This window comes from Salmo salar, chromosome 15, assembly GCF_965601325.2.
Source record: "Salmo salar chromosome 15, fSalSal1, whole genome shotgun sequence".
NCBI lineage: Eukaryota > Metazoa > Chordata > Actinopteri > Salmoniformes > Salmonidae > Salmo > Salmo salar.
This window is the reverse complement of record NC_138305.1, coordinates 75411051-75435160: the sequence shown is the minus strand read 5'-3', so window position 1 is coordinate 75435160 and position 24110 is coordinate 75411051. Positions and strand designations below refer to the sequence as shown.

Below are 24110 nucleotides of genomic sequence, written 5' to 3'. Positions count from 1 at the left end.
ACCCCCTGTGTATGGTCTCGCTATTGTTATTTTACTGCTGCTCTTTAATTACTTGTTACTTTTATTTCTTATTCTTACTCTAATTTATTTCTTTAAACTACATTTTTGGTTAGGGGCTCGTAACTAAGCATTACACTGTAAGGTCTAGACATGCTGTATTCGGCACATGTGACTAATCAAATTTGATTTCATTTGATTTGAAACAGGATGCATGTTTTGGAATATTTTTATTCTGTACAGGCTTCCTTAATTTCCCTCTGTCAATTAGGTTAGTATTGTGGAATAACAACAATGCTGTTTTCTCCTATCACAGTCATTAAACGCTGTAACTGTTTTAAAGTCACCATTGGCCTCACAGTGAAATCTCTGAGTGGTTTCTTTCCTCTCCGGCAACTGAGTTAGGAAGGACGCCTGTATCTTTGTAGTGACTGGGTGCATTGATACACCATCCAAAGGGTAATTAATAACTTCACCATGCTCAAAGGGATACTCAATGTCTGTTTTTTTTTACACATCTACCAATAGGTGCCCTTCTTTACGAGGCATTGGAAAACTTCCCTGGTCTTTGTGGTTGAATCTGTGTTTGAAATTCACTGCTCGACTGAAGGATCTTACATATGGCCCAGCACGAGAGGTATCTGTGGAGTACATAGATGAGGTTGTCATTCAAAAATCATGTTAAACACTATTATTGCACACAGAGTCCATGGAATTTATGTGTCTTGTTAAGTAAAGCTTTTCTCCTGAATTTATTTAGGCTTGCTGTAACAAAAGGTTTGACTCAATACATTTCAGCTTTTCATTTTTAATTCATGTTTAAACATTTCAAAAACCATACTTCCACTTTGACATTATGGGGTATGTGTGTAAGCAGGTGACACAATATCTCAATTTAATCCATTTTAAATTCAAGATGTAAGACAACAAAATGTGGAAAAAGTCAAGGGGTGTGAATACTTTCTGAAGGCACTGTATTTTGCTGTATGTTATTATTTCTAGAGAGACTTAATAACTAGGCTATTTAATTTGGAGCATTATCTAAGGCTACAGACATAAAACAGCACGTGAGTTGAAAGTAAAGGTGTGACTGGAATTATTATTGTGTCATATATAATTGTAGTTAATATTTTGCCATTGTCTTTTCAATGAAGGGGGTATGTTTAATTTGCCAGGGGCCTGGAAAAGTGCTCCTAAAACCTTAGTGTAACTACCATAGAAATATAATCCATAGATTCTATTTCTATGGAATCTATCACATTGGCCCAGCGTTTTCGAAGCTCTTCTAATCTTGCCTGCCGTACTTTCGAGCGAGTCCTCGCGGAAGTACTGACGTGTTCTTACGTCATTAGCCGGCCCAGCACGAGAGGTAGTTAGGTAGTGACACAGCGGCAGAATCAGGTAAGAAAAACCTGTCTTGCAGTATTTTGTCTATCAGTAGGAATGTGAACATATGTTCTCGAGTTTAAGTGGAATCTAGGGGACCAATACCGAAATAATATTTCAATTGAATGAATCTCTAAATATGGTAACGAGAGGCTATATGCCTATGCTAGCTAGCGAGAAAGAGCTCGGTTTCTAACCGGAAGTGAGTTGTCAAATTCACGAAATTACAGCTGGTGGTTGTAGTTCAACTTCCAACTGATTTGTAGCCTGCAAAACGACAAAATTGACACGAAGGACTACACTTTCCATCTCTCTGGTAGCAGGGGTTAACAAGTAACTGTTTGATTCCCGCTGCATCATATGGGAAGTAGAGTGAAACCATAATTGATTTACCACCAACTGCTAATGAAAGATGGTTGCTTAAACTACACAAACCAGAAATGGGTTGTTTGGGGGAAAGACATCACTAATTCGCTAGATAATTTTTTTGTAAAGCTAGCTAACTTGCTAGCAACACTCACCCTGCTTGCAAAACAGAAACATAACATTGAATACGAAAATAATAGCTAATAGTAACTAACCACAACAATGACCTGATATTAGCTAGGTATTCAAAATTACGTTATGAATAATCACACTTCAATGCTTAACATAACGTTACTGTAGCTAGCTTTCCAATCCCACACTATAAATGGGTTGTTAGCTAGATGGCTGGCTGGCTAGCTATCTGCTGCATTGGCAGGTTGGCTATTTCGCTTGCTATTAGCTAGCCTACCATTACACGATTCAGCGTTGGAGAGCAAATACTAGCTAACGTTATCCATAATGGAAGAGACCGTCTCTGTCTCCGATCTGTCAGCTATTTATCACGTATATAGTCATATTAGCCAACGTTAACTTAGTCTCACAAAAATTGGATAGCTAATCAACAACAAATCCAATTTGACATGAACTGGAAAATGGAACTCTTCTATCGACTTTGGGTGGGAAGTGTTGGGGTAGTGGTAGCTAGCTAGGTCAATTAGCCCAGTGTTTCCCAACCCTGGTCCTCGAGTACCCCAAACAGTACACCGTTTTGTTGTAGCCCTTGACAAAAACCCAACATTCAACACATTGAGGGCTTGATGATTAGTTGAATCAGGTATCCAGGGTTAAAATAAAACATTGTAATGTTGGGTACTCGAGCACCAGGGGTGGGAAACACTGAATTAGCCTACAGTATGTTGATGTAGCCCAACCGAACGCGGACACTATTATTACGTTTATCATCAGCGTCCAGCTGGTTATACAATGTGGCTGTCGCCCAGTGACCGGCTCATATATAAACATCCTTAATTCAGGCTACAAAGGCATCAGTTTCCTCCTTAACTCGGTCTAAAAAAATCAAACAGGGAAATGTGTACCGTTTTAATAAAACACACTTTTCCACCACCATGCTAGAGTGGCAGGGATTGACGTTAAAGCTTCAAAATGCAGAAATCGCTCCTCCATTTCCTGATTACTAAAATTATAATAGCTCGCCTAATTTCAGTTTGTGACAACAAGCATGTATAGTGTAGAGAATCATTGTACTATCTAAACCGCTGTGAAATATTTTTTCCATAACCAAAAATATTGTATTTACAGCTGTTTGAAGCTAGTGTAGAAAACTGAAAGTAAAAGACACAACTAAACCTAAGAACGGGAAGCATAAAAAGTGTACATAAGACAGATCTACCGCTTCTTAGACTTGCTTTCAATGAGTGACAGATCTGTAACTCGGTTAAGTTGAGCATGCTCAACTTGCCCGACTGCCATACATTTTTTTATCACCTTCCCAATGTGGAAACCTCAGAGCAGGTTCAACTTGTGCGACTGCTCAGTTCACTTGCCCTAGATGGGCATAAACTCCTTCTAGAAATAGAAATCCCCGATCACCACAAATTTTGAGGAAAATGAAAACATGTCAGTTTGTCACTTTCATGAGGTTGGTGTCATGGACACTGTTTTTTCATTGAATTCTGGATCAGAAGGTTGCGTGTTCGAAGCCAGTCATGGACACAGTTTTTTTGGGGGCGGGGGGGGGGGGGGGGGGGGGGGTGAACCCTATCCCAAGCCTTAACCCTTAACCCTTACCTTAACCATTCAGAATGAGTGCCTAAACGTTAACTTAAAAATTTGACGTTTGAAGAAATGAAACGATACAGAGCAGCAGGAACAACAAACACTTACATTTTGGAGCAACTTCAAAGTTTGACTTTTGGAGAATGTTCATGAACGTCTAATTCTGCAGTGAGACTGTGAGAACTTGTTGGTAATAACATGCTCAACTACTTAAGACATTGGCTAAAATCTAGGTTGTGCTTTTTAGATTTTGATAAAATTAACTAAGGAAGAAAGTTTTGTACACTTTACCCTTTGCCAGAGGATTGCAAGGGTGAATTGAGGTGTTGCTCAGTAGGCGTTCCCTAAAGAAAATGTGCAAAAATATGCTAGAATGCGCCAATAGGATCTTGCTAGCTCGTGCTTGACTGCCCACCTCCTCGCTTCTTCTGCCCACTGATTGCTTAATTTGCTCCAATTGGAAACTATCTTCTGTTAGTTACAAAATCTTTGCTGGCGGGCCATCAAATCAAGTTAAAGGAATGTTCCAGTTTGTTTTAACAACTCCACAGCAAGTTGTATGTGGGTTGTTGACAAGCTCCATTACCGCAGTAATTAAATAATAACATTTGATTGTTTTGAACAAATCTAAAAGTCTCTCCTTTTGATTAGAATAATTCTACGACAATACGATGTAAAACCACCGCAGGACAAATACCGGAAGGTCTTTGTATGTAGCGAGCATTTCACACCAGAGGACAACGAGAGGGATAGGCAGGCCAAATTGATGGGTGGCGATTTATCAGGACAACGTATTTTGTCCAACTCTAAATTCAGCCGTACAGCCATACAGCACCCCAGCACTTCCAACCTGCCCTTCCAAAAAACATTGCCCAAGCAACAAAGCCAGCAAAACAGGATGTCATTAAGAAGCACAAGACGAGGTTCTCAAAGTAAAACATCATTGCCCCTGTTATTGTAAACTAAATATGTATATTATTCTCTATAAACAAATAAATCCAAACAAGCTTTAATGGCTGTACTAGGCATATCCGCTGTGTGAATATGTGCTGTATGACTGAACTTCTATATTATGAGCAATCCTGATTTAGGGTTGGGCGATATTACAATAGTATCGTCTATCAAGGACGATTGACTGCCATCGTCTAGTGAGGACATGGTGATGTGACAGACGATACCTAACCTATTTCAACGTGACTGGCCTTGCGCAGTAAAGAGAAGAGCGGAGTCAGGCAGTGCACAGCAGGACAGCGCATGGGTTTCATTCCGAGTAAATTGCCTATATTCCGATTTGCTATACCCCATTTCAATTAATATGTTATATTTACAGAATGCAAGAGCACAATGTAGACATGGCTAAGTTTCACCAAAGCAGCGCTAAATGTCCGGTCAATTTAAAAACTTTTTTAAAATCTTTCTCCAATAGTGGATGATTTCTCCCACAGCGGTATTTCATGATCAAACAATGAATCTATCTAATGGAGTTCTAGGCTATCTCAATGTTTTACGTTGTTTTTGAATAACCTACAAATATGGTAGGCCTAAGGTAATCTGGAGAGAGCAAGAACAAACAATAGCAAGATGGGAAAAATCTAATGACAAATTTGAACAAACCTTAGTTGCGCAAAGCATTATATGACAGAAATACTTAATGCATATGAGGCCAAACAAAAACATTGCCCAACCCTGATACTGATATCTCCACCAACTTCTGGTAAATCAACAGTGTATACACAAAACAAAGGGGGTTTATAGTACAACTAAAGCAAATACGTAGCGAAGTGAATCCTTATTGAGGCTACTCGTTTTGCTCAAGATGTACTGATCTGATAGTGTTACAACCAATCAAATAAATTCAAAGAATTCATGCCGTTTCCAGATTTTATTGCACGCTATTACAATTCCTCCAGCACATCATCAACCTCGACGAAGCCTCTGTACATCCCATCAGGAGATCACGAATCCTCCCAACCACACAGGCAGGCAAAACCAGTCTGTTGTTTTTCCGTTGTACCCATTCCAGGAAGAAGAAAAAACAGTAGGCATGTGATATTTTCTGAAAGCAAAAAAAGGAATAATCAGATTTGTTGTTAGGGTAGTCTGTACTCTAACATTTGTAAACAGCACTGGTAGATGTTGCCAATACGCCAATACAATGGTAAAGGGATCTAACGTTAATTATAAACTGGGTGGTTCGAGCCCTGAATGCTGATTGGCTGACAGCTGTGGTATCAGACCGTATACCACGGGTATGACAAAACATTTATTTTTACTGCTCCAATTACGTTGGTAAACAGTTTATAATAGCAGTAAGGCACCTAGGGGGTTTGTGATATATGGCCAATAGGGGTGTATCCAGGCGCGTTGCGTCGTGCATAAGAACAGCCTTTAGCTGTGGTATATTGGCCATATACCACACCCCCTCGTGCCTCATTGCTTAATTATAAACTCAGCGATGCGTCATGCCTAAGAACAGTCCTTAGCCGTGGTTTATTGGCCATATACCACACCCCCCCACGCCTTATTGCTTAGTCTACTATGACAATATAAACAAGATGTCGGGAGATTACCATAGCAAGCTACAGGAGACTCATTCATATAGCTGTTATAGATATTATGGTGGGAGCACATTCAACAGCCAAATATAAAACAATTCAAGTCAGTGTTGCAATGCTTCTACTGTAGAAACGAGGCTATGTCACTGTGCTAGCTCTGGATGTATAAACAAACCAGGCAGAACTCGATCTAGTAACGATAGCAGAACTAATGCTACACAACCGCAATGTACACAACAGCACTAATGTTATATGAAATTATGCAGATGTAAAAACATTAGCTAGCGCAAAACACTTACTCTGTTATCTGTCCTCTTGGCTCCGCTGGTTCAGGCATTCTTCTCCAGTTTATTTTCGGGAGTACAGTCTCAAGGCTGTTAAACTAGGAACGCCCACGTTTTCAGATTCCCAGCATTCGGGAGTGGGACAAACAGAGATCAGGAAGACAACCTCACTCCCTAAACCTAGTTGTAGTTTTGAAAAAATACGATTACCCCCAAATGCATCAGTAAGGATAAAATCCGGTAACTAACGATAGCTAGCTTTTGATCTACAGAACGCGTTTGGAAGTAGTTTTCACATTCCTGCATGTTTGTAACGTGATCTGGACAATGATTTTTAGGTCAAAAATGTCCAGAACGTTCCTTTTAAGGAGGAAACCGACGCCTTTGCTGCCTGAATGAAGGACATTTTTTATGTACCAGACAGTCACTGGTGGACACGAGCCGGCTGGGCACATTCAAGTCGGACGCAGATGACAAACGACGTAAAAGGAATAAAAATGCAGTCTGGCGGCCGGTTGGGCTAATGTGGATGTTAGGGTGATGAAGCTTTGTTGTCGCTCTGTGTATTGTTGCCATGTTATTAACGGTAATGTAGAAGAGGACTGCAACTGAATAAATAAACTAGCTAGCTATATATTAAACAACTACTGTAGCCTACACGTAAGGATGATATTGGTGTTCATTGACACATTTCTTTGAGTTATAGGCATAATATCCCCAGTCTCATCTTCCCACACATTATTTACTTGCAGCCAATGGAACAACTAAACTAGCTTTACCAAGCACCGCCAGGCAAGCTCTTTCAAACACAAAGTCTGAGTTAGCAGGGCTCTACGCTGACAATTCTTTTTTTACAAGGAGTACGTGTAAATTGAAGAGGACACTTCAAATATTTTTTATTAAGAAGCCTTTTTTTGTAGTAATGGTGCAAGCATGGTGGCGTATCTGCTCTTGTGTATTCTCCATGGCACTCGGGCACGGTACAATGAAGTAGTCATTGCAACAAATATCATCTGGGTGAATTTGTTTTCTAGGAACACTGGTGCTCCTAAATAAAAAAAGATCTAGGTCGCACATCAAAATATTTAGGTGCATATGTGAGTAAAATGGTCGCACTGTAGAGCCCTGGGTGGTGAAGTCCGTTCAAGGAATACCTGTTAACAACCAATTTCTCTCCTTCCACAGACATAATGTCAGAAGGGGACAGTGTTGGTGAATCAATCCATGGGAAACCATCCACAATCGGCAGCTTCTTCACACGGGTTGGACAGGTACTGCTGCCGGGGCCTTTAGGTGGTCTCGTCAAGAGGAAAGCGAAATAGGCTAAACCAAATAGAACTCTGCACCACTGTTTTGATGAAGATAACCATTGGACCCACTGTCACAGTGGTGCCACATAGAAAGACTGGCATTTCCACTTCAGATAAGACGATGTTAAAACACAGTGCTTTATCTAATGGTTACAATTGTTCTCCTGGTAATGGTTGTGCACTGTGTCTCTGGTTGGTGTCTTTTCCAGATCTATCAGTCATGGCTAGACAAGTCAACGCCGTTCTCCATAGGGCGATGGGGAGTCACTCTTTCTCTAACGGCCATCTACATGATCAGAGTGTACATATTACAGGTAGAGCCACACACCACACTCAGGGCTTATCCTGAGCCGCATTCAGGAGAGTGCAACATACCGAACACTCCACATAGAAATGCCATGAGCAGAGCTGACATAATTCCTTCCTCCACATGTCAAAAAGGCACATCTGTTCTGCACAATATATTTCTATCGGAACGTTCCACAACATTGTACCCTACTGAATACGCACCTGACGTCCTTAAAGGTGGCCTCGGCAATGTGACACTTCATCATACACAGTGGGATAACTTTCTCCTTACAGGCATAAACAGTCAAAGTAAAATCTGCCAAGATGTGGGCATGCCTCAGGCGAGAGAGCACGTTTGGAAGAGCCTATAAGTGGCTTGTCAGATTTGAATTCTCTTTGACTATGATAACGTTATATTCCCGAGTCTAACCGTTAAGACATTTTTGGGGGGCATCTAACTGTGTGAAGGTGTACTGTTTTCTTCTAGACTAGTATTGCTCCAGATATTTTCACCTCAGTCAGTGATGCATTTGCGAATTGAATTACGGAATATACATTTTTACGCTTATTTAATTTAGGTGGGAATGCATGACGTTCAAATCAACACTAATGAGGTTTTCTCTGCTCCCTCCAGGGTTGGTATATTGTAACATACGCTCTGGGAATCTACCATCTTAACCTGTTCATCGCTTTTCTATCACCAAAAGTGGATCCATCAATGCTTGACGAAGGCAAGTTAAGAGTTCACTGAACCACGCCACATTCCTTTGGTTGCGGTCATATTCAAGATGTTTACTTTTCCTCCATAAAACGATGTTTAGGAGTGTCTTCTAGCGCTCACTCTTCACTAAGACACAATCAAAAATATCTTGGTGCACAGACTCCATGCTGCGGATAGAGAGTATGTTTTAAAAAAAGCTTTGACTAGGGGTGCATCTTTGGCTTTCAAGCCAACTCGATAACGCGTCATAATACACTGGCGTATACAATTAAAAAAAGATACCTTATAGTTTGGGAAGACTCAATACTATACGGTTTAGTTCAACTTACTTACATTTTTATTTGCAGTCTGGATAATTCATCCTTATTATGACTATTTAAAACATAATTACCAAATTACGCATAATTTCGGGAAAACAGCCTATAACCCAATGGCAAACTACAAAATTAGATCCCAAAATTCAGAAAGAGATGCATGTTTAGTACAGTTCAGTGTACTTACATGTAGTATTGTGGATAACGATTGGTTGGTTTACCTTGCCCTTGGGAAAGTGAAAGGTGATACCTAGTCAGTTGTACAACTGAATGCATTCAACTTAAATGTGTCTTCTGCATTTAACCCTTTGTCACACCTACTCATTTAAAATGGGGGATGCACTGGTTAAGTGGGGTCTATTTGATGTGTGTTAATTGCTGACATTGCTGCTGCAAGGTGCGAATTTCTTTACTAAAAGGATTTGGACTGAATTGGGGGTGCATCATCTCATACCAGTTTTTAGAAACACTCTGTACACTAGAGAAACAAGTTATTTGAGAGCTCTTTTGCTTCCAATGTGGTGAGAGTAACAAAGAAAGGGTTCTCTTTGAAAGCTCTTTGGTTGCTATGTAAATACTATTTTAACGCCTTTTAGTGACATTTTGGTCTTTAAAACAGAATGCAAAGTGTTTACTCCAGTGTTCTTATTGGGATGCCATTGGGATCAGTTTTCTAAATCTTTAGTCACTGTTCTTATTTTGAGTCCATTTGATTGGCTCGGAACGTGACCACTGATCCTTGTTGTAACCTTGCTCCTCCTCCACTCACCTGTAGATGAGGGCCCGGCGCTCCCCACCAAGCAGAACGAGGAGTTCCGCCCATTCATCAGGAGGTTGCCCGAATTCAAATTCTGGTGAGAGCCCCTAATCACTATCATCTACCCAGCCTGGCCTTTCACTGAACTGGGTTGAGCCACAGGCTTGTGCATGCATCATTTGTGCTCCCTTGTCCTGATATCCTACCACAGTCTCCTGTTTGAATATTCTTTCATCAATGGTTACGATATGTTTTCTTTTTTGACCATTTGCATGGAAGTTCATTTTGTGGGGTCAGCAACACATCATAATGCACAAAATCAATGCACTATAATACATTACAATAAAATGGAAAGTGAGAACACGCATATTCACGAAGTACACTGTGACGTACAATACTGTCCGACCATGTATGTGTATTGTGTCCTATGTCCAACTATAGCCTGGTTCACAGAAAATAAGCTCCTGCACACTGCCCTTGCAAAGTATCACTCCTTTTATTCTGTTCACTAAGTAGCTCGCTCGCTCACCTGCCAATGTGAAGAGGTTCTTGGCTTGTGAAAGTATACTTCCTAAAGGATGCTGCACTAGGATGGCTCTATGGACTTTTACTGGAAAGCTTTGTTGTACATACTCTCCTTACTATCAGGGCTATATGTGGATATAGCATATAGTGCCTTCAAAGTATTCAGACCCCTTTTTGTTACGTTACAGCCTCATTCTAAAATGGATTAAATAAAAATAAATCCTCAGCAATCTACACATCCCATCATGACAAAGCGAAAACAGGTTTTTAGACATTTTTGCAAATGTATTAAAAATAAAACACCTTATTTACATACAGTGGCAAGAAAAAGTATTTGAACCTTTTGTAATTCCCTGGATTTCTGCATAAATTGGTCATAAAATTTGATCTGATCATCTAAGTCACAACAATAGACACAGTGTGCTTAAACTAATAACACACACATTATATTGAATACATCATTTAAACATTGACAGTGTAGGTTGGAAAAAGTATGTGAACCCCAAAAGTTAATTGGGGTCTGCTAACCTGGAGTCCAATCATTGAGACAAGATTGGAGATGTTGTTTAGAACTGTCCTGCCCTATTAAAAAAAACTCACAAAATTTGAGTTTTCTATTCACAAGAAGCATTGCCTAATGTGAACCATGCCTCATACAAAAGAGATCTCATAAGACCTAAGATTAAGAATTGTTGATTTGCATAAAGCTGGAAAGGGTTACAAAAGTATCTCTAAAAGCCTTGATGTTCATCAGTCCACGGTAAGACAAATTGTCTATAAATGAAAGTTAAGCACGGTTGCTAATCTCTCTAGGAGTGGCCGTCCTGCCAATGTACATTTTGCTGGATAATGTAAGGCTATCTGTCCGCCAATTGAAGCTCAATTTGAAGTTAGGTGGTGCAACAGGACATTGACCCAAAACACAGAAGTAAATCAACAACAGAATGGCTTCAACAGAAGAAAATACGCCTTCTGGAGTGGCCCTGTCAGAGTCCTGACCTCAACCCGATTGAGATGCTGTGGCATGACCTCGAGAGCAGTTCACACCAGACATCCCAAGAATATTCCTGAACTGAAACAGTTTTGTAAAGAAGAATAGCCAAAAATGTCTCCTGATCGTTGTGCAGGTCTGATCCGCAACTACAGAAAACATTTGGTTGAGGTTATTGCTGCCATAGGAGGGTCAACCAGTTATTAAATCCAAGGTTTCACATACTTTTTTCACCCTGCACTGTAAATGTCTAAATGGTGTGTTCAATAAAGACATGAAAATGTATAATTGTTTATTAGTTTAAGCAGGCTGTGTTTGTCTGTTGTGACTTGGATGGCCTAGATCTGGCCGCCCGGCCAAACTGAGCAGTCGGGAGAAGGGCCTTGGTCAGGGAGGTGACCAAGAACCCGATGGTCACGGACAGAGCTCTAGAGTTCCTCTGTGGAGATGGGAGAAACTCCAAGCGGGCTGTCGTGCCTTTTACGGAGAGGAGTCGCTTCCGTCTGGCCGCTCTACCATAAAAGCCTGATTGTTGGAGTGCTGCAGAAATGGTTGTTCTTGTTGGGGTGCTGCAGAGACAATCATTTTAGAGTGGCCAGATGGAAGTCACTCCTCAGTAAAAGGCACATGAAAGCCCGTTTGGAGTTTGCCAAAAGGAACCTTAAGAATCTCAAACCATGAGAAACAAGATTCTCTGGTCTGATGAAACCAAGATTTAACTATTTGGCCTGAATTCCAAGCGTCACGTCTGGAGGAAACTTGGCACCATCCCTACGGTGAAGCATGGTGGTGGCAGCATCATCCTGTGGGGATGTTTTTCAGCGGCAGTCACTGGGAGACTAGTCACGATCGAGGCAAAGATGAACGGAGCAAAGTACAGAGAGATCCTTGATGTAAACCTGCTCCATAGTGCTCAGGTCCTCGGACTGGGGCGAAGGTTACCCTTCCAACAGGACAACGTCCTCTAAGCACACAGACAAGACAATGCTGCAGTGGGTTCGGGACAAGTCTCTGAATGTCCTTGAGCCCGGATTTGAACCCAATCGAACATCTCTGGAGAGACCTGATAATAGCTGTGCAGCAACACTCCCCATCCAACCTGACAGAGATTGAGAGGATCTGCATAGAAAAATGGGAGAAACTGCTCAAATACAGGTGTGCCAAGCTTGTAGCGTCATGCCCAAGAAGACTCAATGCTGTAATTGCTACCAAAGGGGCTTCAACAAAGTACTGAGTACGGTCTGAATACTTATGTAAATGTGATATTCCAGTTTATTTTAATTAGCGGGGGAAAAATAATAGTTTTTGCTTTGTCAGTATGGGATATTGTGTGTAGATTGATGGGGGGAAAAAAAACAATTTAATACATTTTAGAATAAGGCTGTAACGTAACAAAATGTGGAAAAAGTGAAGGGGTCTGAATACTTTCCGAAGATGTATTCAGTTTTGCATTTTAGATCATAATTATATGCATCGAACGGGACCTGATCCTAGATCATCTGTGACGCTTTGTGAATATGGGTCCTGTTTTTTTATTTTGACAACTGTTTATGGCCATGAGTGTGAAATTACAACTACTATTATTTTCCAACTACTACACATCCTTATTGTATGTTTTATGTCGGTTCCTTTTTTTTGTCTGCAGGCATTCGGCAACGAAAGGCATCGTCATTGCCATGATTTGCACATTCTTCGAAGCCTTCAATGTGCCTGTGTTCTGGCCCATACTCGTAATGTACTTCATCATGCTTTTCTGCATCACCATGAAGAGGCAGATCAAGGTATGGGAAACCCAGTGACACTGCTGCTGACTGCATGATAGTCGTATCAGACGCGTCATAGCTAGATGTACAGTCGCTAGTGAAAGTCTACACACTCCTTGCACAGTCATCACATTTTGCTGCCTTAAAATTCAATCTAAAAAGGGAATAAATTGTTTCTTTTTCCTACCGATCTACACAACCAACTCCACTTTTTTTTTAAGTGTTGAAAAATTATAGAACATTTTCCCAATTTGATTTATTTACAAAAATTAAACGAAGATGTCTTTATTGCTTTTGTCTTCACACACCTTGACCGACTTTGTACAACTCTTAGGGCAACATTTATCCATTTGTTGTGCATCTTTTTTGCATTTATACCCGTATACGGGTTGAAAGTGGCAGATTTAGGCACTGATAAACGGCTAAATTGGTACGCAGTGGCTGTACCTTAAAAAGCTTTACATGATGTCAGAGCTCAGGGTCTCCGCTTCACAGCTCTGTATGGGTTTTGACTGACAGATGTTCTGAACTTGAGCACCTCGTGCGACAAGACGTTGCCCCCATCCCTTCCGCTAATTGGGCAACTTTTGCTAATGTTTTAGGGAAATTATGTAAATTAAGAGGGCTATGTATTTTGAAAGATGAGACGTTGAGGATTATAATAAATACTGCTTTGATGTCATACAAGCAAGCCAAACACCCGTGAGTCCAAATATGCACTTCACATTTCCATAGCATAAAACTCATGTCATAATACAGTGCCAACGTTTATGATCACTATGTTGGATGTACAGTTACAAGATGACGTGATGTCATACCGTGGGTTGTTCTGGACAGAATGAGCCTATGTTTGTCTATTGTGAAGAAAATTTGCTGCTGCACACGCACCTGAATGCACTCATGACTCCTTTCTACACGCACCAAAATGACAATCTGTTTCTCTGAATTGAATTGTGAACAGCTAACACTGTAGTATCGTATATTATAACTTAGCTAGTCATGTTTTCAATAGAACAAGCTTTCAAATGATGCTCACCTGACTCAGAGTGCTATTTACTGTATAATGGACAATTTTTGGATTGCGTGAACAGTAATTGTGTGATAGTGGGGATGCAGGGTTGTGTTCCAATCAAAACATCTACAAGTGTGCTTGCTCTAATTCTTCAACGGCACAGCTTGGGGAGCTCAAAAAGCACCTTATAGTTGAAGACGCTTCTTTGAAACATAAAAGTGCATTGAAATTACTTAGGAACTGGGCACACTTTGGAGAGGGCTCTCGGGCAAACAGGCCCGAGACAGCTTCTACCCCCACAGCCATTAGACTGCTAAATAGACAATTAATGGCACCCAAACTATCTGCACAGACTCTATCTTGCACTGACCCTACGCACACTTACTAGACTGTATATACAAACCATATACACACTCACTCACACAAACTACATTGATACTCCCACACAAAACCCACAGACATTCACATACGCTACATACACACACTTTACCTTGCCATCGTGTACATATCTACCTCCAATACCTCATACCTCGCACATTGATCTGGTACTGGTACTCCCTGGTACTCCTCCATTCTTGTGAATTTAATTTTATTCCTCTCGTTACTATTTTATTTATTTATTTTAAACTCTGCGTTGTTGGGAAGGGTTTGTGAGCAAGTATTTCACGGTAAAGATTACTCAATTTGATTTTAATTGTTCCACATAAAAATAAAACTCCCAGGGTTAGGTTTTCAGAAGACTGAGGCGTGTTTTCCTTCAACTTTTGACAAACATACCCATGGCATGGTGCTGCCACCACATTACATGAAAATACCAAATTTACTGAGCTTGAGCAATTTTGCCAAAAACAATGGATATATACACTTTGTACAGAACATTTAAGAACATCTTCCTAAAATGTTGTTGCATCCCCCAGTCCATGTTGATGCCAATGCGTCATATGAGATAAGTAATGCAAAATATGTAAACATTAAAGTGACCAGTGATTTCAAGTCTATCTATATACTGCAGCAGCTTCTAATGTGCTAGCGATGGCTATTTAACAGTCTGATGGCCTTGAGATAGAAGCTGTTTTTCAGTCTCTCGGCCCCAGCTTTGATGCACCTGTACTGACCTCGCGTTCTGGATGATAGCGGGGTGAACAGGCATAGGCTCGGGTGGTGGTTGTTCTTGATGATCTTTTTGGCCTTCCTTTGACATCGGGTGCTGTCGGTGTCCTGGAGGGCAGGTAGCTTGCCCCCGGTGATGCATTGGGCAAACCGCAACACCCTCTAGAGAGCCCTGTGGTTGCGGTCGGTGCTGTTGCCGTACCAGGCGGTGATACAGCCCGACAGGATGTATCTGTACAAGTTTGTGAGGGTTTTAGATGCCAGGCCAAATTGATTCAGCCTCCTGAGTTTGAAGAGGGGCTGTTGCGCCGCCTTCGCCACACTGTCTGTGTGGGTGGACCATTTCAGTTTGTCAGTGATATGTACGCCGAGGAACTTGAAGCTTTCCACCTTCTCCACTGCGGTCCCATCCACGATCAGCTCCTTTGTTTTGTTGACGTTGGGTGAGAGGTTATTTGGGCCGGCACCCTTTCGAGGGTTAACACGCTTAAATGTGTTATGTCAGCCACAGAGAAGGAGAGCCCACAGTCCTTGATAGCGGGCCGCGTTGGCACTGTGTTATCCTCAAAGCAGGCGAAGGTGTTTAGCTTGTCCGGGAGCAAGACGTCAGTGTCCGGGACGTGGCTGGTTTTCCCTTTGTAGTCTTTGATTGACTGTAGACCCTGCCACATACGTCTCGTGTCTGAGCCGTTGAATTGTGACTCCACTTTGTCTCTATACTGACCTTTTGCCTGTTTGATTGCCTTACGGAGGGAATAACTACACTATTGGTATTCGGCTATATTCCCAGTCACATTGCCATGGTTAAATGTGATGGTTCGCGCTTTCAGTTTTACGTGAATGCTGCCATCTATCCACGGTTTCTGGTTAGGGTAGGTTTTAATAGTCACAGTGGGTACAACATCTCCTATACATTTCCTGATAAACTCAGTCACCATATCCATGTATTCTTCTGTTGTTCTCGGAGGCTACCTGGAACATTTCCCAGTCCGCGTGATCAAAACAATCTTGAAGCGTGGATTCCGATTGGTCAGACCAGCATTGAATAGTCCTTAGCACGTGTACTTCCTGTTTCAGTTTCTGCCTTTTGGAAGGGATGAGCAAAATGGAGTCATGATCATATTTGCCGAAGGGAGGGCGGGGAGGGCCTTGTAGGCATCCCAGAAGTTGGAGTAGCCAGTGGTCCAAGTGTTTTTTTTTATCAGCGCGAGTACTACAGTCAATGTGTTGATAGAACTTCGGGAATGTTTTCCTCAAATTTGCTTTAAAATCCCCAGCTACAATAAATGCGGCCTTAGGATATGTGGTTTCCAGTTTGCATAAAGTCCAGTGAAGTTTTTTGAGGGCCGTCATGGTATCGGCTTGAGGGGAATTATACACGGCTGTGACTACAACCGAAGAGAATTCTCTTGGGAGGTAATACGGTCGGCATTTTATTGTGAGGTATTCTAGGTCGGGTGAACAAAAGGACTTGTGTTCCTGTATGTTATCACAATCACACCATCAGTAGTTAATCATGAAACATACACCCTTGCTCTTCTTCTTCCCGGAGAGATATTTGTTCCTGTCTGCGCGATGAACTGAGAACCCAGCTGGCTCAACGGACTCAGACAGTATATCCCGAGAGAGCCATGTTTCCATGAAACTGAGCCCGTCAACTTTATCCAGAGACTGAACATTAGTGAGAAATCTACACGGAAGCGGTGGGTGGTGTGCGCGCCTCGTGAGTCGGACTAAAAGTCCACTCCGAGTACCCCCTTCCCGCCGGCGGTGTTTTGGAACAGCCTCTGGAATCAGTTAAATTGCCCTGGAGGGTACGAACAAAGGATCCGATTCGGGATAGTCGTATTCCTGGTCTTTATGCTGGTGAGTTACCGCCACTCTGATATCCAAAGGTTCTTCCTGACAGTATGTAATAACATTTGTATTTAATTTTATTTATTTCACCTTTATTTAACCAGGTAGGCTAGTTGAGAACAAGTTCTCATTTGCAACTGCGACCTGGCCAAGATAAAGCATAGCAATTCGACACATACAACAACAGTTTCACATGGAATGAACAAAACATACAGTCAATAATACAGTACAAAAAAGAAAACAAAAAGTCTATATACAGTGAGTGCAAATGAGGTAAGATAAGGGAGTTAAGGCAATATATAGGCCATGGTGGCGAAGTAATTACAATCTAGCAATTAAACACTGGAATGGTAGATGTGCAGAAGATGAATGTGCAAGTAGAGATACTGGGGTGCAAAGGAGCAAGATAAATAAATACAGTATGGGGATGAGGTAGATAGATGGGCTGTTTACAGATGGGCTATGTACAGGTGCAATGATCTGTGAGCTGCTCTGACATCTTGTGCTTAATGCTAGTGAGGGAGATATGAGTCTCCAGCTTCAGTGATTTTTGCAGTTCGTTCCAGTCATTGGCAGCAGAGAACTGGAAGGAAAGGCGACCAAAGGAGGAATTGGCTTTGGGGTGACCAGTGAGATATACCTGCTGGAGCACGTGCTACGAGTGGATGCTGCTATGGTGACCGGTGAGCTGAGATAAGGCGGGGCTTTACCTAGCAGAGACTTGTAGATAACCTGTAGCCAGTGGGTTTAGCCACAGGTATGAAGCGAGGGCCAACCAACAAGAGCGTATAGGTCACAGTGGTGGGTAGTATATGGGGCTTCGGTGACAAAACGGATGGCACTGTGATAGACTGCATCCAATTTGTTGAGTAGAGAGTTGGAGTCTATTTTATAGATGGCATCGCCGAAGTCGAGGATCGGTAGAATGGTCAGTTTTACGAGGGTATGTTTGGCAGCATGAGTGAAGGATGCTTTGTTGCGATATAGGAAGCCGATTCTAGATGTAATTTTGGATTGGAGATGCTTAATGTGAGTCTGAAAGGAGAGTTTACAGTCTAACCAGACACCTAGGTATTTGTAGTTGTCCACGTATTCTAAGTCTGAGTCGTCCAGAGTAGTGATGCTGGACGGGCGGGCAGGTGCGGGCAGTGATCGATTGAATAGCATGCATTTAGTTTTACTTGCATTTAAGAGCAGTTGGAGGCCACGGAAGGAGAGTTGTATTGCATTGAAGCTCATCTGGAGGTTAGTTAACACAGTGTCCAAAGAAGGGCCAGAGGTATACACAATGGTGTCGTCTGCGTAGAGGTTGATCAAAGAATCACCAGCAGCAAGAGCGACATCATTGATGTATACAGAGAAGAGAGTCGGCCCGAGAATTGAACCCTGTGGCACCCCCATAGAAACTGCCAGAGGTCCGGACAACAGACCCTCCAATTTGACACACTGAACTCTATCAGAGAAGTAGTTGGTAAACCAGGCGAGGCAATCATGTGAGAAACCAAGGCTGTCGAGTCTGCCAATAAGAATACGGTGATTGACAGAGTCGAAAGCCTTGGCAAGGTCGATGAATACGGCTGCACAGTAATGTCTCTTAGCGATGGCGATTATGATATCGTTTAGGACCTTGAGCGTGGCTGAGGTGCACCCATGACCAGCTCTGAATCCAGATTGCATAGCGGAGAAGGTATGGTGGGATTCGAAGTGGTCTGTAATCTGTTTGTTAACTTGGCTTTCGAAGACCTTAGAAAGACAGGGTAGGATAGATATAGGTCTGTAGCAGTTTGGGTCTAGAGTGTCACCCCCTTTGAAGAGGGGGATGACTGCGGCAGCTTTCCAATATTTGGGAATCTCAGACGATACGAAAGAGAGGTTGAACAAGCTAGTAATAGGGGTTGCAACAATTTTGGCAGATAACTTTAGAAAGAGAGGGTCCAGATTGTCTATCCCCGCTGATTTGTAGGGGTACAGATTTTGCAGCTCTTTTAGAACATCACCTATTTGGATTTGGGTGAAGGAGAAATGGTGGGGGCTTGGGCGGGTTGCTGTGGAGGGTGCCGAGCAGTTGACCGGGGTAGGGGTAGCCAGGTGGAAAGCATGGCCAGCTATAGAGAAATGCTTATTGAAATTCTCAATTATAGTGGATTTATCGGTGGTAACAGTGTTTCCTAGCCTCAGAGCAGTGGGCAGCTGGGAGGAGGTGCTCTTATTCTCCATGGACTTTACAGTGTCCCAGAACTTTTTTGAGTTTGTACTACAGGATGCACATTTCTGTTAGAAAAGCTAAGGCTAGCTTTTTCAAACTGCCTGTGTATATTTGTTCCTAACTTCCCTGAAAAGTTGCATATCACGGGGGCTATTCGATGCTAATGCAGAACGCCACAGGATGTTTTTGTGTTGGTCAAGGGCAGACAGGTCTGGAGTGAACCAAGGACTATATCTATTCCTAGTTCAATTTTTTTGGAATGGGGCATGCTTATTTAAGATGGTGAGGAAGGCACTTTTAAAGAATAACCAGGCATCCTCTACTGACGGGATGAGGTCAATGTCATTCCAGGATACCCCGACCAGGTCGATTAGAAAGGCCTGCTCGCAGAAGTGTTTTAGGGAGCGTTTGACAGTGATGAGGGGTGGACGTTTGATCGCAGACCCATTACGGATGCAGGCAATGAGACAGTGATCGCTGAGATCTTGATTGAAAACAGCAGAGGTGTATTTGGAGGGGGAGTTAGTTAGGATGATATCTATGAGGGTGCCTGTGTTTACGGATTTGGGGTTGTACCTGGTAGGTTCATTGATAATTTGTGTGACATTGAGGGCATCAAGCTTAGATTGTAGGATGGCCGGGGTGTTAAGCATGTCCCAGGTTAGGTCACCTAGTAGCACGAGCTCAGAAGATAGATGAGGGGCAATCAATTCACATATGGTGTCGAGGGCACAGTTGGGGGCAGAGGGTGGTCTATAGCAAGCGGCAACAGTGAGAGACTTGTTTCTGGAAAGGTGAATTTTTAGAAGTAGAAGCTCGAATTGTTTGGGTACAGACCTGGATAGCCTGCAGAGTTCTGTCTTACTATCTCTGCAGTAGATTGCAACACCGCCCCCTTTGGCAGTTCTATCTTGGTGGAAAATGTTATAGTTAGGGATGGAGATTTCAGGGTTTTTGGTGGTTTTCCTAAGCCAGGATTCAGACATGACTAAAACGTCTGGGTTGGCAGAGTGTGCTAAAGCAGTGAGTAAAACAAACTTAGGGAGTAGGCTTCTAATGTTAACATGCATGAAACCAAGGCTTTTACGGTTACAGAAGTCAACAAATGAGAGCACCTGGGGAGTGGGAGTGGAGCTAGGCACTGCAGGACCTGGATTAATCTCTACATCACCAGAGGAGAAGTAGGATAAGGGTACGGCTAAAGTCTATACGAACTGGCCGTCTAGCACGTTCGGAACAGAGAGTAAAAGGAGCAGGTTTCTGGGCGCGATAGAATAGGTTCAAGACATAATGTACAGACAAAGGTATGGTAGGATGTGAGTACATTGGAGGTAAACCTAGGCATTGAGTAATGATGAGAGAGATCTAGTCTCTAGAGACGTTTAAACCAGGTGATGTCATCGCATGTGTAGGAGGTGGAACGACATGGTTGGTTAAGGCATATTGAGCAGGGCTAGAGGCTCTACAGTGAAATAAGACAGTAATCACTAACCAGGACAGTAATGGACAAGGCATATTGATAATAGAGAGAAGCATGCATAGCAAAGTGATCATATGGGTCCAATGAGTGGTTGGGCTGGCTGGGGACACGGCGATTCAGACAGTTAGCAGACCGGGGCTAATAAGCTGACATAAAAAATGTCATGGGCTAATAATGCAAGAAATAACACATTACAAAAATAAAAAACACTGCAGTTTCCTAAGAGCTAGAAGCACGGCAGCCCTGTCCGTCAGCACCATATACAATCCATGTCTCATTTGTCTCAAGGCTTGAAACATCCTTCTTTAACCTGTCTCATTCTCTTCATCTATACTGATTTTGATTTAACAAGTGACATCAATAAGAGTTCGTAGCTTTCACCTGCTCAGTCTGTCATGGAAAGAGCAGGTGTTCCTAATGTTTTGTACAGTCAGTGTCCGTTGCCCTAAGAATTTTGCAAAGTTGGTAAAATCTTATTCAACATGATTCACAGCTGTAATGGCTGCAAAATATGTATTCCACCAAGTCTTCACTCTGGGGTGTGAAGACCTACACAATCAAGACATCTTTAATTTTTTTATTAATTTGGAACATTTTCTTACATTTTTTTTTTTCACTTTCAAAATGTATAGGTTGTGTACATGTGTAGGATTTTTTTTAAATTCAATACATTTTCATTTTTAAAGCAGCAAAATGTGAACTGTGCTGTGACTTTCACTGTTACGTTCTTTGAATTACAATTTGGCTAACTCCGTCTTTTCTCCTACTTCCAGCATATGGTCAAGTACAGATACCTACCCTTCACGCACGGGAAGAGGACTTACAGAGGCAAGGAAGACACAGGGAAACCTTTTGCTAGTTAAAATAACCCCCCCCCTCCCCCATTTTGAAAATTTAAAAGTTGTGGAAAAATAGTATATGGTGGGGAACAGGGGTCAGTGATTGTCTGTGAGGGGATTGAAAAAAAAAAAGAAAAATGGGATAAGAGTTTTGATCCAAAATGGTGACAGTGATGGATGTTATTAGTGCTGAGGATTGCTGTAGTCACGAGAACTCTGCCTTTGGTTATTATGGGGATATGAGTTGGCGAGCCATCTCGCAGCCGCGGGATAACATTGTCTTAAGTCAGTGGATGAAACGCAGTGTCGCCCTTTGCCTTGTAACCCCATGGGGTAAGTATAAACTCTGCTAGAGGGGGCGGCACTGGATGAATTTCAGTAGAAATTTCAGTTGTGGATTCTTAACGACTATCCCTTTTCAACTGCTGTGCACTGCTCTGTCTCCAAGCGAAGTAACTACTTTTGATTGAAGACTTGGTACCTACTCGTTTATAACGTGTAATTATGGGAAGTCCTTAGGTTTAGATTGAAATAACAATAAGATGTAACATTTTGAAATTGAAGTAAATATGAAATATTTAAATTGATGAATGATGTGTCTCTGAGATCAAGTGTATTTTTGCGCCGGCTTGAACCCCCCCACCCACCCACCAATTTAAATTTGTCCACTGTATTTTAATGCAGTTAATTTTCAATGACTGGTTATGCTTCACTTGAACAAGGATTCACTAGCTACATACAATACCTATCATACTGTAACTATTCGGAACCATAATCCAACCATCTCTTTATGGCAAAAGCAGTGATTTATGTATAGGAGGTTGGCTAGATAACAAGTCAGCTAAGAGTGCAATTCACTGCATGGCCAAGACCGAGTTAGTGTACTCTCCAGAGAATAAACCATCATGGAGGATTATGAAATGTTTCATGTCATGTTTTTTTTAAGACATTATGTACAGTGAGGTTTAAGAATGCCTCGTTCTCAAGTTAAGTGTGGCTGATTTTATTAAAATGTGTTCTTGTTTTGCCCTATGTAGGCATATAATCCCTTTTTGTGTTTAGTCCATCTGCTTTCCCATCATGTCAAAAGACGCTTTGCTTGTACAGTTGAAGATAAATATAATACTGTGTCATTCAGCACTCCTGGAAACTAAATGATAGGGATTACTTTATGGAGGTGGCATCTAGCTATGGACTTGCCAATCAAGTTAAACCTCAGATTTTTGCAATGCGCCCCCCTTTGAATATATCATTTTAAATTGTTCATTTTTCAATATTAGAATTCTTAAAGTAACTGTCCAGTGTTTCCAGATTTCTATGAAATATGACCTATAATTAATTACAATAGGGGTGAAATAGTTTTCCTTCTAAAAAATGGTTATTAAATATGTAAAACAGCAACTTTTCTGTGTTGGAATGATGTGGGCATATCCCAACAGAATGGTGTGGGCATATCCCAACAGAATGGTGTGGGCATATCCCAACAGAATGGTGTGGGCGTATACCGGTCCTAAAAAATATGAATTCAAGTAGACCACTGATTGGCCAGCTCATCCTCAGGAGGATGTCAACATCCTCCATGAGGAAATGACTAGTATTTTCTTTTAAAGGTGTGTATGACAAATTTGAGGTGTGGTTTTTGAAGTGTACGAGTATAGAATGAGTCATCAACATTATTTTTATATGAGTTAACAGAAAAGTTAGATTTTCTCTGGACAGTTACTTTAAAATGTACTTTATAGTATCATACCTGTGTTATAATTATTATTTCCTTCCAAAAATAAAATGAAATACCTTATACACTGAGGCCAACTGTTTAGAAACTGGGGTCCATTCCATGCAAATATAGCACCCTTGATAAACTCATATTCTGTATTTTACTTTAGACAAATATGTGGTAATAATCTAATCATTCCAAACAAAAATATTTTCTCTCTCTCTTCTTTTGCAGAGGAAACATAAGAAAATTGAGATTGAGAGCTTTTAATGTAACAAATGGATGAAGGGGGTTGTGAACACTTTTTTTCTCTTTTTTTTGGCCCCCACCCCTCACATTTTTGGGCATTTTTATCAGTATGCCGGTCGGGTATCTTATGAAAAGTGTGCAGTAGTATTTTTGGTAACCAGAGAGACATTTTGGAAAACCTTTGATCAGCACTGTAAAGAAGGATCAGAATTTTTTCCCCCCTGTCAAAGTACATCATGTTTCCAAGAGTTGTCTTGCGAATTTATATATATATGGCAAAGATGACATTTGTTTAGAGATTATTTTGAACATGTTATTTTTTTCTTTGAACATAATGGCCTACTATTTCCAAGTGTTCAATTTATCATATGCCATTAAAAAAAAATGAATGATAACAAAACTGGTAAAATTGGATTCTAGATTTATAAACACTTTCTCAAGAAAGAGATTGCATGTTCTTGTTTTTTCTTGTGCTGCAATTATAAACAAAACTTGATTTTAATAACTTTAAGTGTATTTTTTTCACTCCAAATGCTATTAAAGAAACTGTGTCCCTTCTAATGAGGCGGCTGTTTCTGCTTCATGTTTTGGGACCGCTGACATTTTGTCAACTTTCATCCATATCTGCTTTTTAGAAATAACTATT

The 24110-nt window shown here is 41.4% G+C and overlaps 1 protein-coding gene across 2 annotated transcripts; it reads left to right on the top strand.

Moving 5' to 3' along the window:
• Nucleotides 1–1158: 1158 nt before the first annotated feature.
• rer1 (retention in endoplasmic reticulum sorting receptor 1) lies at nt 1159–24029 on the top strand. 2 transcript variants are annotated; one of them, XM_014145622.3, is made up of 8 exons: nt 1159–1398; nt 7511–7596; nt 7845–7949; nt 8558–8654; nt 9734–9812; nt 12877–13012; nt 21433–21487; nt 23450–24029. In XM_014145622.3, exons 2-8 carry the CDS (start codon nt 7516–7518, stop codon nt 23458–23460), a joined length of 564 nt encoding a protein of 187 aa, XP_014001097.1. In that variant the 5' UTR covers nt 1159–1398; nt 7511–7515; the 3' UTR covers nt 23461–24029.
• Nucleotides 24030–24110: the final 81 nt, after the last annotated feature.